Source organism: Cannabis sativa, chromosome 8, assembly GCF_029168945.1.
Source record: "Cannabis sativa cultivar Pink pepper isolate KNU-18-1 chromosome 8, ASM2916894v1, whole genome shotgun sequence".
Lineage (NCBI taxonomy): Eukaryota > Viridiplantae > Streptophyta > Magnoliopsida > Rosales > Cannabaceae > Cannabis > Cannabis sativa.
This window is the reverse complement of record NC_083608.1, coordinates 46,038,724-46,053,675: the sequence shown is the minus strand read 5'-3', so window position 1 is coordinate 46,053,675 and position 14,952 is coordinate 46,038,724. Positions and strand designations below refer to the sequence as shown.

General features: G+C 32.2%; 4 protein-coding genes and 1 long non-coding RNA gene across 5 annotated transcripts; 3 read left to right on the top strand and 2 right to left on the bottom strand.

Annotated features, from left to right (window-relative positions):
- The first annotated feature begins 420 nt into the window (after nt 1-420).
- LOC133029986 (uncharacterized) lies at nt 421-949 on the top strand. The gene is made up of 2 exons (XR_009683909.1): nt 421-556; nt 664-949. It is a non-coding gene; the product is annotated as an uncharacterized LOC133029986 (long non-coding RNA).
- Nucleotides 950-4,290: 3,341 nt separating this feature from the next.
- On the top strand, nt 4,291-5,698 carry LOC115699054 (ribonucleoside-diphosphate reductase small chain). The gene has a single exon (XM_030626262.2). The coding sequence runs from the start codon at nt 4,533-4,535 to the stop codon at nt 5,520-5,522; it is 990 nt and encodes a 329-aa protein (XP_030482122.2). The 5' UTR covers nt 4,291-4,532; the 3' UTR covers nt 5,523-5,698.
- A 70-nt stretch (nt 5,699-5,768) lies between these two features.
- On the top strand, nt 5,769-7,465 carry LOC115699056 (uncharacterized). The gene is made up of 7 exons (XM_030626263.2): nt 5,769-6,068; nt 6,162-6,202; nt 6,458-6,515; nt 6,604-6,697; nt 6,855-6,939; nt 7,012-7,077; nt 7,162-7,465. The coding sequence occupies exons 1-7, from the start codon at nt 6,005-6,007 to the stop codon at nt 7,273-7,275; spliced, it is 522 nt and encodes a 173-aa protein (XP_030482123.2). The 5' UTR covers nt 5,769-6,004; the 3' UTR covers nt 7,276-7,465.
- A 50-nt stretch (nt 7,466-7,515) lies between these two features.
- LOC115700318 (ATP-dependent Clp protease ATP-binding subunit ClpA homolog CD4B, chloroplastic) lies at nt 7,516-9,705 on the bottom strand. Its single transcript, XM_061103457.1, is given in 5 exon segments — nt 7,516-8,667; nt 8,759-8,976; nt 9,059-9,277; nt 9,353-9,612; nt 9,702-9,705. Coding segments are annotated over 5 exon segments (1,782 nt in total). The 3' UTR covers nt 7,516-7,586.
- Nucleotides 9,706-11,892: 2,187 nt separating this feature from the next.
- On the bottom strand, nt 11,893-14,023 carry LOC115700317 (chaperone protein ClpC1, chloroplastic-like). The gene is made up of 5 exons (XM_061103456.1): nt 13,931-14,023; nt 13,674-13,859; nt 13,375-13,596; nt 13,057-13,274; nt 11,893-12,973 (listed from the first exon to the last, which is right to left on the bottom strand). Exons 1-5 carry the CDS (start codon nt 14,021-14,023, stop codon nt 11,893-11,895), a joined length of 1,800 nt encoding a protein of 599 aa, XP_060959439.1.
- Between the last annotated feature and the right edge of the window lie 929 nt (nt 14,024-14,952).

Here is a 14,952-nt window from a genome sequence, read left to right as displayed (position 1 = left end):
ATTTAACAAACCACAGGGTCCAATTAGTAACTTTTGCAAAACAGAAGGTCCAAAATGGTATTTACCCGTAAAAATAACATACTCAAAATAAGTCAGATAAATATTATATATATTCAAATAAAATAGCTTATAAGAATATTCGAAAAGCATATTCTTGTTAGAAATAACAAATGAAGGTTAGTACTTATCTTGAAGATTATAATTATGGTAAAAGAAATTAAAACTTACCTTCTATTATAAAACTGACAATAAAATTAATTACCAATTTCAACATTGGCGTTACCATTTCAAAATAGCCAAACAAAAAAACGTTACAAAAGAAAAAAAAAAATCACTAACCCTAGCTATAACCCTATATAAAGGCTTCATAGTTATAGAGAACCAACCAACCACAAAAGCAATAATAATATACAAAGTGAATTTTTTTTTTTTTTTGAAAAGATACAAAGTGAAAATTTATATTCTATATCTTCTATATTTTTAGTTATAGATATGGCCAAGTCTCTTCATTTATGCAATTTTCTCTTAATCACCATGCTTGTTCTTATTGCTTCAAGTAATAATATCTCTCTCACTCTTTTATATATATTTTAGAATTATTATTAGTAATAATTTGGAGTTTGTTATTTAATGATGCTATTATGTTATGATTTTTGTGTGAAGGTAATAATAAGGTGGATGGAAAAATATGCAAGATTGAGATAGATTATTGCCTCAATAAAGGACATGATGATTTATGTGAACAAGAATGTACTAAGAATTTCCCTCAAAGCAAGTCAATATGTGAAGTAGTACCTCCTCCGGCTAAATATTTAGCTTGCAAATGCATTTATCAATGTTAAATTATGTATTATTATCAATTTAATAATAAGATTTATTTATTATTTTACCTAATATATATCAATTAAGTGCCATTATCAATATATATTGAGTGACTATTTAATGGTTACGTCAAATATATAACTACGATAGTTACGTTAATTTTGACCATTCAATTATTATTAAGAGTGTGTTTGGAAGTAACTGTGTAATTACTAGGTAAGGTAATTACTAGGGTGGTAATTATACAGTTTAGTAATTACACTATATTTTAAAATGAAAGGTGTGTTTGGATATGATGTGGTAATTACATATGAATTCCTAATATTGCAAAATAGTTAGTAATTACATGGGAAAATAATATTTTCTAGTGACTAATGTTTAATATGGAAAGTTTTTAGTAATTACACAATGTAATTACTTCTAATTCTCATGGGGGCTATGAGAATTGGAGAGTGTAATTGGAACTCCTCAATTACATCTAATTACACAGTTACAGTGTAATTACATGATCAGACAAACATGCCAAATTGTGTAATTACCTCCAATTACACACAAATCCAATTATATTGTGGCTTTCCAAACGCACCCTAAATGGTTATGATTAATATATTACCTATAACCTACCTGAAACTACTATTCATTTCTTATTATATTTTATTTTCTTATAAAATGCTAATTAAGATTAATTTATTCAAAAATTAAATTTAATTATATTCACTAATTAAATTTTATGATTAATTATTAATTAAGGTTCTCTTAGCAATTAATTTTTTAATTTATTTTTTTGCATTCAAATTATTAATATATATTTGCAACAAAACCCAGCCCCTTGATACATCAAAAAATTTGGACATATGACCTAAATTGAAAAAAATTAAAGATAATAAAAAATTAATAATTTTTTTAACGCCTTACAAAATAATAAAAATAAAAATAACTTTTTTCTCTTTTCCCATTACATCATCTTTTTTTTTTTTTTTTTTTTCTCTTAATACAAAGACGCATGCTCACTAGAGAGCTTCTTCTTCCTCTCAAATACACAGATCCAACCTCCAAGAACTTTCTCCTCAATTCCGAAGCCTGATCCTAAAAATGGCTCCCACTATTCATGAACTTGGACAAACTGGTATATAGTTATTATTTTAGTACACTTTAGTGCGACAAACAAATGGGCAAATTGAGTTATATGATTGACAGGTGTAGTCGACGGAGGAATGTGTGCCCATCCCACCACTCAATGAGATAAATTAATTTACTATTTTATTCTCAGATTTTTAAAATTATTTTATTTTAGCATAAATCTATTGATGTCGTTGTGCTTTTGAAACCGTGGATTCTAAACATTCATCTTCTTCTATATTGTTATTTCGTTTAAGATTTTTTTTTTTTAATGTTCATATTAATTGACGTGTTTTGATGTTTATTTAATTCTTTTTAAAATTATTTTTGACTAAATAATATTTTTTTTTTTTTTTTTGAATGAAAGTAGATAACTTCATTAAGATAGAATAGCCAAATCGGCCATTACAGCATTGTTGATAACATCAGGAACATTGCTATCAACAAAATTACAATCTGACCAAAAACAAGCGCCACGAGCAAGGCAATGAGCGGCGTTGTTAGCAGATCGTTTGACAAAACAAACTTGAACAAAAGGCAAAGACTTTAAAATATTACGACAATAAGTTATAGTGGATCCAAACAAAGATTGCATGGCCACATTACTTTGGAGAGCTTGAACAACCACAAGTGAATCGGTTTCCAAAACAACATGTTCCCATCCTTTCGTTTTTATCCAACTCAAAGCTTCTTTGACACCAAAAGCCTCCACTAAACTTGGTTGAACACAACCCGGTTTGTGCAAACAAAAAGCTTCAATGAATTGGCCATTAGCATCACGGGCGAGACCCCCTAAGCCGAAAGAATTAGAAGCAGAAAATAGAGCACCATCAGTGTTTACCTTCAAAAAACCAGCTGCAGGTGGCGTCCAATTGTTGCTGAGATTGCTGGTGTCGTTGATGACAGCAGGAAGTGGAGAGAATCGGTTTGCAGCAGCTGATTTCCATTGGTTCAACACAGTTCTTGCTGAATAATAATATTTTAATTTGTCTAATATTTTTTCCTTGTAAGGAATTAGTCTAATGCTCATGTTGATTGATGATTTGATTAAGTTTCTATTTAATTTTTATTTTATTTTAAATTAAATGAGTAAATATTTTTGTCATGATTTGATAAAAAAGATTAAAAATTTAGTCTTTTATTATTTTCAAAAAATCTTCTTATACTATTGTAATATATTAAAATATATTGGAAATTTAATTTTAAACATAATAAAAATTAAATTAAAAAAATATTTATAATTGATATAAGTTTAACTTTTGTGGCAAAATATAGATTTTTCCACATATTCAAATATTATTGTTAAAAAATTTGTGTTATATTAAATTAGGGATTTAAATTTATAAATATAAAACAAATCTATATACATATCAATTTTTAAAAAGATCTTAATTTAATAATTTGATTAAAAAATTAATTTTTTTGAATTGCATAATTTTTTATGATTACTACAATTCTAAATATCAAATTTTGTTTTTAAAATATATATAAAAACTTATTTACATAATGACCTGTTACAACATATTATAACAGATAATGACAAAATATAATTATTATAGTTACATTAAAAATATAACTATTGAAATTTATCCTGAGCAATATTTGAATATTCCTAATAAATTTAAATTATTTTAAATATTTATTATAAAATGATAAGAATTATTAAATAAAATATTACATAATATTAAGTTATCATATAATTACTAATTATTTTACTAAACATAATAACAGAAATTTACATATAATTACTACTTCAAATTTAAATATATCGTATATTTTAAAATATAAAATAATTTCAAAACTATTAGTAAATTAGCAAAGAAAAAACATAAAGAAGATAAGGAAGAAAAGTAGAAAAATGTGTGGATGTACATTGTACAGTGCGCCTAAGCATGGCGTGTCCTTGTACACCACACGTGGTAGAGTGTGTCACGTGTGTGTCCTTCCTTCTAAAACCTTCATTAAACTCGTGCTACTAACTAACTCTATTTTCTTTTTTCAACAAAATTTAAGCTCCAATTTTCTAAATAAAGAAATAAATTACAAAGAGAAAAATAATAATAACAAAAATTTATTAAAAAAACAACTACATGTAATTTTCAAAATTTTAATTTTTAAAAAGTATATTAAATTGGAACCCAAATTTTCAATCAACGCGCGCTACTAAAAACTCCCGCCAATTTGAAACCCAAATCTTCCCTCACAAGCCTCCCACTTTTTTACAATCAAAATTACCGAAATAGCCCTCCAAACAGCCACCTAACATCAAGGAAATGACCATTATATCCTCCTCTGACAACTACTCATAGAGCCGATCAGAAGGACCACACTGTCAAACACACAACTTGAAATCCCCAAATTACCCTTCTTCCAGTTCAGTCTCCAACAAGCTTCTGAAATTTTTTAAATAACCCGCGCCTCAATTGAATATTTTAAAAAGAAACGTTTCTTTTTTTGCAGACCAAAACCCTTATATATAGCCACACAAACTCTCTCAGTCTCCATAGCCAAAGACCTTCAAAATTAACCTAATCCCCAAATTCAACTCTTCCAATCTTTCTTTTCAGTTTTTTCTTCATTTCCAATCGAAAATGCCTGCTTACCCAGAAGAGCCACTTCTCGCTCCCAACCCCGACAGATTCTGTATGTTCCCAATTCAGTACCCTGAGATTTGGGAAATGTACAAGAAGGCCGAGGCTTCGTTCTGGACGGCGGAGGAGGTAGATCTCTCTCAAGACAATACCCAATGGGAAAATATGACTCCCGATGAGAAACATTTCATTTCCCATGTTCTTGCTTTCTTTGCCGCCTCAGACGGCATCGTTTTGGAGAATCTCGCCGGAAGGTTCATGAAAGATGTTCAAGTTGCGGAGGCGCGTGCCTTTTACGGTTTTCAAATCGCTATCGAGAATATTCACTCTGAGATGTACAGTCTGTTGTTGGAGACTTACATTAAAGATCCGGCTGAAAAGAATTGTCTCTTTCACGCCATCGAAACCATTCCTTGTGTGGCCAAGAAAGCTCAGTGGGCCATGAGATGGATCGACGGCTCAGAAACTTTCGCCGAGCGTTTGATTGCGTTTGCCTGCGTTGAAGGAATCTTCTTCTCCGGAAGCTTCTGTGCGATATTTTGGCTAAAGAAGCGCGGGTTAATGCCTGGTCTCACGTTTTCAAACGAATTGATCTCGCGGGACGAAGGGTTGCACTGCGATTTCGCGTGTTTGCTTTACACGCTTCTGAAAAAGAAGCTGAGCGAGGAGCGAGTCAGGGGAATCATTCGCGACGCCGTTGAAATCGAAAGAGAGTTTGTCTGTGAAGCTTTGCCGTGTGCCTTGGTTGGTATGAATGGTGATCTTATGAGCAAGTATATCGAGTTCGTCGCCGATAGATTGATGGATGCGTTGGGTTACCCCAAGATCTACAATGCCCAGAACCCCTTTGATTGGATGGAGCTGATTTCGTTGCAGGGTAAAACTAATTTCTTTGAGAAGAGAGTTGGAGAGTACCAAAAGGCCTCTGTGATGTACAGCATCAATGGCGATGGTGGTAACCATGTTTTCAAGCTGGACGAGGATTTCTAATCTGGGTTTATGCTGATAATGATAATCCTTATAGTTGATTTGTAATCTGTTTGTGAAATAGGTGTTAAATTTTTTAGTTTGGAATTTTATCATATATATTAGTTTTTTTTCCTATTTGTTGTTTGAGATATTTAATTAAAGAAAAGGAAATAATATCAGTATTATCTAGTTCGGTTTAATTGTTTGGAGTTTGGACCACAAACGTTGCTTTCTTAATTTTCTTAGTAAAAAATTAAAAATTGAAAGAGGCAAAAGATAAGAGGGGCATTTGGTTTTGGTTTGTGAATTTGGGAAGTTAATTTTTCAAAAAGAAAGAAACAAACTTGAAAAGTGGTACTTGCACAGTACTCGATGACCTAATGCAAATTTTCTTTTCTTTTTTCTATTAAAAAGAAAAAAAAAGAGTTAAAAGGGGTTTGGCATAAAGACAAGACGTTTATTTAAAGTGTCAGAATTGAAAACTTTGATTGCAGAACAACAGAATGTTGTCGAGGGAACAGTTGCTCCATCTCTTCAATCGATTCTCTTACCTCACTTCTCAGTCTGGTACTAATTTGTTTTTCCCATTTCTAATTGATATCTTTACTGCCCATGTTTTTTTATTTTTAATAATTTATTTGATATTATCATTAATTACAGATGTTAAGAAAAGGATTGCAGATGCTGTTCAAGACCAGCAGGTTAATAATCTCTTCTCTAAATTTGTCTTTGTAGTTTTTTAATCCACCACCATTGTGTAACGAAGTTCTCAAAATGTGACTCTTTTAGTGGAAGTAATTTTTCAGTTTAAAAGTTTGTCATTTCAGATCTGGTGATGTAAATGTGTAATCTTTCATTCACAAGTTTGAAATTGATACAAGGGTTTCTGCCAAATATGTTACTCTGCCTGTCAATTGGTTTGATTAATGGTCTGAATTTCGGTATTCATATCACAGGAACCTGTAGCTGTAACCACTAACATACAGGAAGAGATATTTTTGGAAATGGGAATCGGTAAATTTGTCCTATTTACCCTCAGATGCTAGTTTGGCCTGTTATATCTATATTTAGTATTCAATGTTTGAGCTTTTGTTTATGGCAGATCCTAGTTTTGGCATATCATGCCTGGGAAAAGTGAATACGACTTATGAAAGTGATCAGGAATTGATGATTCAGTTTTACAAATTCGTTTCAAAGTAAGTAACCGCTTTCTCTTAGTTGAATTTTGTACTTATACTTAAATCTAAGGCTAAGGCTAATTTTACAAGTGGAGCTATTACTGACTTGTGAGGTTGTGAAGATTTGTAGTACTTTTGTTAACAATTCTAAATTATTTGATCAATGGAATAACAGGGAAGAAATGGTTTGTGATGAAGCACAGCTTGGACCAGATGAATATGCTGAAAGAATGCGTCGCCAAGAACTACTACAAGAGCAGGTAAAGACAATTTTGTTTTGACCGTACTGGTTAAAAAGATTGATTTCTGAAGTAGAGGGAATCTTATTGCAGCAACTTGAGATGCTGAAGCTTATGCGCAAGTTTGATCTTGATGATCAATCTACAATTCTCCAGAAGGTGATTATATGTTATTACGTAGTTTAGTAGTGACTTTATCATAAACCAAACTTAAATCTAAGTTCTCTATTATGTTCTCTACAGTTGCATCAACAGATGGAAAATGCTGACTTTGATTTTGAGGTATCAGTTTTGTCAGCAGAGCAAATTCAGGATATTGTTCGGCGGAGGGTCTCGCCTTTATACAAGCCTAGGTAGATCAAAAACTTGTAACTCAGGGAAATTGTGTATTTGTTCAACCGCAAACATTTTCAGGCTTTCCCTTACATCTGTTGCCTGTCTCAAAACAAATTCTTGCCTTATGGTTGATGAACTTTGTTTTTTGTTCTATGTATTCAGTCACTCAGATTTCAATTTTTTTAATGGGAAATCACACTGTTTTCTTTTACTGTCATGATATCACATATAAAAAGAAACACAAATCAACCTTATTTAGAAGGAAATTCATAAAAGAAAGCCATTTACTTTAAGGATTCAAATAAGTTCATGAATTCATCACTTGACAAAATTTAAGTCACTACTACATTTCCCTTGTTGTCAAGACTAACAAGAATTGCATCCCCTTCTTTAATGTCTCCTCTCAGAATCCTCTCAGCCAAGGTATCTTCTAAGAGACTCACTATTGCTCTTCTCAATGGTCTAGCCCCATAGATTGGATAATTTCCTTCTTTAACCAACTTCTCTTTGACCTCAAACCCCACTACCAGGGTAATGTTCTTTTCTTTAAGTCTTTGAATAACTTCTTTCAGCATTATGTTCACTATCTATTTTAGCTGAGCAGATTCAAGTTGCATAAATACCACCACATCATCAAGCCTATTCAAGAACTCGGGCCTGAATGTTTTCCTCAGTTCATCTGCAACTTCCATTTTCACTTGCCCAAAACCAAATTGATGCCCTTTAAGAATTACATTGTTGCCAATGTTTGAGGTCAATATGATAATAGTATTTTTAAAATCCACAGTTTTACCTTTACCATCTGTGAGCCTGCCGTCATCCAAAATCTGAAGAAGAATTTTAAAAATGTCTGTGTGAGCCTTTTCAATCTCATCAAAGAGGATCAGAGAGTGCGGCCTGCGACGAACAGCTTCTGTCAGTTGTCCACCTTCATCATGGCCTATATAGCCAGGAGGTGATCCAATAAGCCTTGCAGAACTATGTTTTTCCATGTACTCACTCATGTCAAGCCTGATAATGGATTCTTTGGACCCGAAATACTCAGCTGCCAATGCATCGGCCAATTCTGTTTAGCCAACCCCAGTTGAGCCAGTGAACAAGAAGCTTGCCACTGGCCTGCTGGGGTCTCTTATTCCAGCACGAGCTCGGCGAATGGCACAGCTAATGACCTCCACAGCTTCATGCTGTCCTAAAATTCTTTTGTGTAATGTTATTTCCATGATAAGCAACTTGTTTGAATCTGATAGTGAGAGTTTTTGCAATGGAATTCCTGTCCAGGTTGAAGCCAAATGTTGGATATCTGCCTCTGTAACCATCACTTGACCTTTTGTAGCTACTTCTGTTTTCTGAAGCTGAGTTCGGGAACCAGCATGGTCAATCAAGTCTACTGCTTTATCAGGGAGAAATCTATCACTGAAAGCAAATATTTGAAATGAAACCACAAAACAAGGAAACAAAAACATCAGAAAGCCATCCCTACACTTGAAAATGAAAAACAAATTACCTGATGTACCAGTTTGACAAACGAGCCGCTGCCACTATCACCTCTTGCGAATACTTAACACTATGGAAACTCTCATATTTGTTTTGTAAACCATTCAATATATCGATTGTTTCTTCAATAGATGGTTCAGGTACTTCAACTGTTTGAAACCTTCTTTTCAAAGCTGAGTCTTTTTCAATATACTTCCTATATTCATCCTGAGTAGTAGCACCAACACACTGCACCAACCAATACAAGATTTTGTATGTAATCCTGAAACAAACATGTATACATGTGCTTAAAACCTTAAAAATGACAAACCTTAAGGACACCTCTTGCAAGAGCTGGTTTCAAGATGTTAGCAGCATCAAGAGCTCCTCTTTCTCCTCCAGCTCCAATAAGAGTATGAAGCTCATCAATGAAGAGGATTATTCTCCCTTTGCTACTTTCAACTTCTTGAACAATCTTCACCAACCTCTCTTCACAGTCGCCACGATATGTAGCACCAGCAACAAGTCTACCAATCTCCAAAGAAAATACCTGCATCATAGCAATTTTCTCAAGAAAAATGACAACTCTAATGTTTTAACTCCCAAATGTATAAACTGTTTATACCTTATTGCCCTGAAGTTTATTTGGAACTTGAGCATTAACAATGGCCTGAGCTAGGCCTTCTGCAATTACAGTCTTTCCAACACCTGGGTCACCAATAAGGCAAGGGTTATTTTTTCTTCTCTTGCATAGTATCTCCACTATGCAAATATCAAGTTAGAATACTGAAATTCATTTGGGGTTTACCTCTTGGGCCATTTTGGTCAAATCTAAACCATATTGCTGAAGAGTTGGAACATAAAACTGCTGCTGTTGTAAACAAGCTTCTCCATTTCACATACAAGTTGATATTTGTGTTGTGTTTTGTAAAGATTTATCTGGTATAGTACTTCTTTTATACTATGATATTTACACATTACTGTCTCTTGGGATACATTGGTACCTATTTCGAAGAGGGGCTTTGTTTTATCATAGTGGTTGAGTTCAAAGACTTTTGCTTATGTGACTTGTGGTGTTTCAGTATTCCAAACTAAGAGATTGGATTCATAATAGTATAAAGGGGGATTGATCAAGCATTAATAAGGAAATAATGATTGTACGTTGTTATACTAATAATTGAGAAAACAAACTCATTTAAACTAAATTGTATCATAAATGTTCCCAAATATCATTTATTTTTATTTAAAAACCTAAAAAAAAATTACAAGAAATTAAGATGAAATTTATCTTAATATATATTTTCTTTTTCAAAAATAGAACTTCATTCAACCAACAAACAAATTACCTATTTTATGTCTAAAGATTTAATATAAAAAATTTAAAAATGTTATTTTTCTCTAATCAGTGAATGAGAATATGGAATCTGTTATAGTTTATTTACGTTAATTTTTGGGCTTATTAAAAACATTTTATTCGGGTTTAAATGTGTACAAGAATTCTTGTTTTAGGCAAAAAAGGCTAGAAAAATATATCTATATCTTTATATATTAAAAGTGCATTTCTTGGTTTAACATTCTTGGTTTAACAGAATATACTTAAAAATAAAAGAATATTCTGTTAAATTTAACGATTAGGTTTGATCTCCCGTTAAAAAATAAACCCAATAATTAAACCAAAAAATTAAACAATCTTTTAAATAAACAATCTTTTAAATATTAATAATCTCTTTTTAAATTAAAAAAATCATCTTAGCCACATATCTCTCTAACAAACCTATCTTGGGAGAATATTAATAATTTTTTTATTTATTTTTTAAAAAAGAAAAATATAGATAAAATATTTAGAAAAGATAATATAAAAGAAGATTGATTGTGTTGGCTTAGAGATTTTTGGGCTTGGGCTTAAAAAAATAATAATAACAAAAAAGATAAAATGAGCTGTAATTAGTATTTACCTTATATGTTTGTGCTTATTTTTAGTTTTATTTTTAATTTTACCACCAAGAGGAGAAGGTTGAAAAATATTAGAATATGAAAATATTATTGGTGCTTATTAGTAATTTGCAAAGAATGTGAAAGTCTATAAATATATAGTTGTGTAGCTATTATTAGATATGAAATGAGATAATAGAACTTTTTTCAATTAGAAGATTAATGTACATTTTACTATTAATAACATACATTATTATAACACAACTATATTTTACTTACTAAATATACTGACACATATTTTATTTTTATAAAACAAATCGTTCAAATAATTATACTATTTTAATTATTAATTTAAATAAAAAACTAAAATATTAAATAAAACTAACACTACGTGGCTTGGCACGTAACAATCACCTAGTATTTATATAAATATAAAATGTAAAGCGGTGACGTAACATACACGATTTAATATATTGAATTTAAAATTAAAATTTATAATTTTACGAAATTTCAATATGAAACCCTTTTAATAAATATCTAACAACTCACCTATATATGAGATTAATGTTATGTGTATACTTAATTATATTTTTAATTTTTATTTGAGTTAGGTATACTTTTAATTGTATAATGTGTCCAAGAAAAACAAAGACTCTGATTTATAGCACTTCTGCTAGCATTACTAAACTACCAATAATCAGTGGAATAACAGGGAGGAAATGGTATGCCACCAAAGAGCAGCTAGGATCCAATGAATATGCTGAAAGAAATGCATCCTCATGAACTACTATTAGATCAGGTAAACTCAATCTAATCTTGCAAAATAGTTGTATATAAGATTGATTTTTCTGAGGTAGAGTGATGATCAATGTTCTTACATGTTTTAGTAGTACTGTATCATAAACCAAATTTAAATTTTAAGTTCTCTACTACAGTTGCATCAGCAGATGGAAAATGCTGACTTTGATTTTCAGGTATATCAGTTTTGTAAGCCGAGCTGATTGAAGATATTGTTTGGTGGTGGGTTTTCGTCTTTGCACAAGCCAAGGTAGATCAAAAAATTGTAAATTCTAGCATTTAAAAAAACAAAGAAGTCTTTAGAAGGAAAGTAATAAATGAAAGTCATTTACTTTGAGGATTCAAACAAGTTAAACCAAAAAAGAAAAGAACGATTCAAATAAGTTCATGATAATAGAATTTCCGTTAAGTAGACTAATTACCACTAGACAGAATTTAAGTTGCTACTATATTTCCCTCCTCATCAACACTCACAGTTACTGAGTCCCCTTCTTTAATGTCTCCTCTCAGAATCCTCTCAGCCAAACAATCTTCTAAGAGACTCACAATTGCTCTTTTCAATGGCCTTGCTCCATAGGTTGGAGCAGTCCCCTCTTTCGCCAACTTCTCTTTGAACTCAGATGTTACCTCCAAGAAAATGTTCTTTCTTTCAAGTCTTTCAATAACATCTTTCAGCATAATATCCATTATCTGTTTCAGCTGAACATCATCAAGTTGCTTAAATACCACCACATCATCAAGCCTGTTCAAGAACTCAAGCCTGAATTTTTCCCTAAGTTCCTTTGCAACTGCCACCTTCACTTGTCCAAAATCAAACTGGTCCCCTTTAACAATCACATCGTTGCCAATGTTTGAGGTCATTATGATAAAGGTATTTTTAAAATCCACAGTTTGACCTTTACCATCTGTGAGCCTGCCATCTTCCAAAATCTGAAGAAGAGTATTAAAAATGTCTGGGTGAGCCTTTTCGATCTCATCAAAGAGGATCAGAGAGTGTGGCCTGCGCAGAACAGCTTCTGTCAGCTGTCCACCTTCATCATGGCCTAAATAGCCAGGAGGTGATCCAATAAATCTTGTATAATTATGCTTTGACATGTACTCACTCATGTCAAGCCTTATAATGGACTCTTTGGAGCCAAAATACTCAACAGCCAATGCATTGGCCAACTCAGTTTTGCCAACCCCGGTTGGACCTGTGAATAAGAAGCTTGCCATTGGCCGGCTGGGGTCTCTTATTCCAGCTCGAGCTCGACGAATGGCACGGCTAATGGCGTCAACAGCTTCATCCTGTCCTATAATTCGTTTGTGTAGTGTTTTCTCCATGTTGAGCAACTTGTTTGATTCTGAGGGTGATAGATTCTCCAATGGAATTCCTGTCCAGGATGAAATCAAGTGTTGAATATCTGCCTCTGTAACCATCACTTGACCATTGGTAGTTACTTCTGTTTTGTGAAGTTGAGCTCGGGAACCAGCTTGGTCAATCAAGTCTATTGCTTTATCAGGGAGAAACCGACCCCTGATTCAAATATTTGAAATGAAACCACAAAAACGTCAAAACAAAATAAAAAACTATCACTGATGTTGAATGAAAACAAGTACCTGATGTACTGGTTTGACAAACGAGCAGCAGCAGTAATAGCCTTTTTCGAATACTCAACGTTATGAAAGCTCTCATATTTCTTCAGTAAACCTTTCAATATTTGGATCGTATCATCAACTGATGGTTCAGGAACTTCAACTGCTTGAAATCTTCTTTTTAAAGCTGAGTCTTTCTCAATATACTTCTTGTATTCATCCCGAGTAGTAGCACCAACACACTGCGCCAACCAATACAAGAATTCTTATGTAATCCTTAAACAAACGTAGAAAGTTCTTATATATATATATACATGTGCTTAAACCTTAAAAAAGACAAACCTTAAGGACACCTCTTGCAAGAGCAGGTTTCAAGATGTTAGCAGCATCAAGAGCCCCTCCTCCTCCTCTTCCAGCTCCAATAAGAGTGTGAAGTTCATCAATGAAGAGGATTACTGTCCCTTTACTATTTTCAATTTCTTGAACAATCTTCATCAACCTCTCCTCACAATCGCCACGATTAGTAGTACCCGCAACAAGTCTACCCATCTCCAATGAAAATACCTGCATCATAGCAATTTTCTCAAGAAAAATTAGCATATTTCTGCTCCCATTATTGCGTTTAAACAAACTGTTTATACCTTATTGCCCTGAAGTTTATTTGGGACTTGAGCATTAACAATGGCCTGAGCCAGTCCTTCTACAATTACAGTCTTCCCAACACCAGGGTCACCAATAAGGCAAGGGTTATTTTTCCTTCTCTTACATAGTATCTGCACCACACTTTCCACTTCCTTTTTTCTTCCAATTAATGGCTCCAGCTTACCCTGAATGAGAAACATTTATATACTAACTAAATACTATAAAACACACTAAAGATTATAATGCTGAGAATTACCTCGTGGGCCATTTTGGTCAAATCTGAACCATACTCCTGGAGAGTTGGAATCTCGTGATATTGCTGCTCGTTTTTGTTATAAAGCTTCTCCATTGTATTTGCACTTTCAAAAGTTGAAGTTTGTTGTGTGTTTCTAAAAGTTTCATCATGTAGTTCTTGTATATATACTGTGATAATTACACATTCCAAAATGTCTCTTGGAATACAATGTTACGTATTTCGAAGAGTTGAAAGAATGACACTGACACATTACATGATAACAACAGAGTTCAAGGCATTTTTGCCTTATTTATGTGACTTTTGGTGTTTCGTTTTCTATCTTGGATTTCGAAATAGAGCAAACTAGCAAAGATATCTCTGATTGAGTATTGTTATTGTCCAACACCATTTATAGTTGACGTTCGGTAAGCGATATTTTTTAAAAACTATTTTCTTAAGTTATATGAAGTCCGATACTTAATTACACAAATATCGGTATAACACCGAGGAAGGTACTAGACACCAATAGTGCATTTTAGTAAGGGTAAATTGCAGCATAAATACTTAATGTTTCAGATTTTATACACTGAAATACCTAATGTTTATTTTTGGAGGCAAAAATACCTGATGTTACAATTCTCTAACACCGTTACTACCACTTCCGTTAACTCACAAATATAGACACGTGAAGGGTTCAGATGCATTATATTTATTTTTATTTTATTTTAAAATTTAATATTTTTAATATCAGAAACTAAATGATACTTGTTTCAAAAAAAAAAAAAAAAAAAACTTGTTCTCATAACAACTTTTACATGATATATACTATACTGGTTACTCACCTATAGTAATTTAGTATTGCATCTTTCTTATTTTTTTTTTTAAAAAAAAATAAGTAATATTTAATTTTTGATATTAAGAATATTAAATTTTAAAATAAAATAAATAAATGTAATGCATTTAGGCCCTTTACGTGTCCATATTTAATTTATAAATTAATAATGGAAGTGGTAATAACAGTGTAAGAGAATTGTAACATTATG

Bases quoted from the DNA above. Each gene is read 5' to 3' on its own strand.
- LOC115699056 (XM_030626263.2), top strand. From the start codon at position 6,005: ATGTTGTCGAGGGAACAGTTGCTCCATCTCTTCAATCGATTCTCTTAC. The intron at 6,516-6,603 runs GTAAATTTGTCC...TGTTTATGGCAG, and splicing joins ATTTTTGGAAATGGGAATCG to ATCCTAGTTTTGGCATATCA. The intron at 6,698-6,854 runs GTAAGTAACCGC...ATGGAATAACAG, and splicing joins TTTTACAAATTCGTTTCAAA to GGAAGAAATGGTTTGTGATG.
- LOC115699054 (XM_030626262.2), top strand. From the start codon at position 4,533: ATGCCTGCTTACCCAGAAGAGCCACTTCTCGCTCCCAACCCCGACAGA.
- LOC115700317 (XM_061103456.1), bottom strand. From the start codon at position 14,023: ATGGAGAAGCTTTATAACAAAAACGAGCAGCAATATCACGAGATTCCA. The intron at 13,860-13,930 runs GTAATTCTCAGC...TTTCTCATTCAG, and splicing joins TGACCAAAATGGCCCACGAG to GGTAAGCTGGAGCCATTAAT. The intron at 12,974-13,056 runs GTACTTGTTTTC...TATTTGAATCAG, and splicing joins TTGTCAAACCAGTACATCAG to GGGTCGGTTTCTCCCTGATA.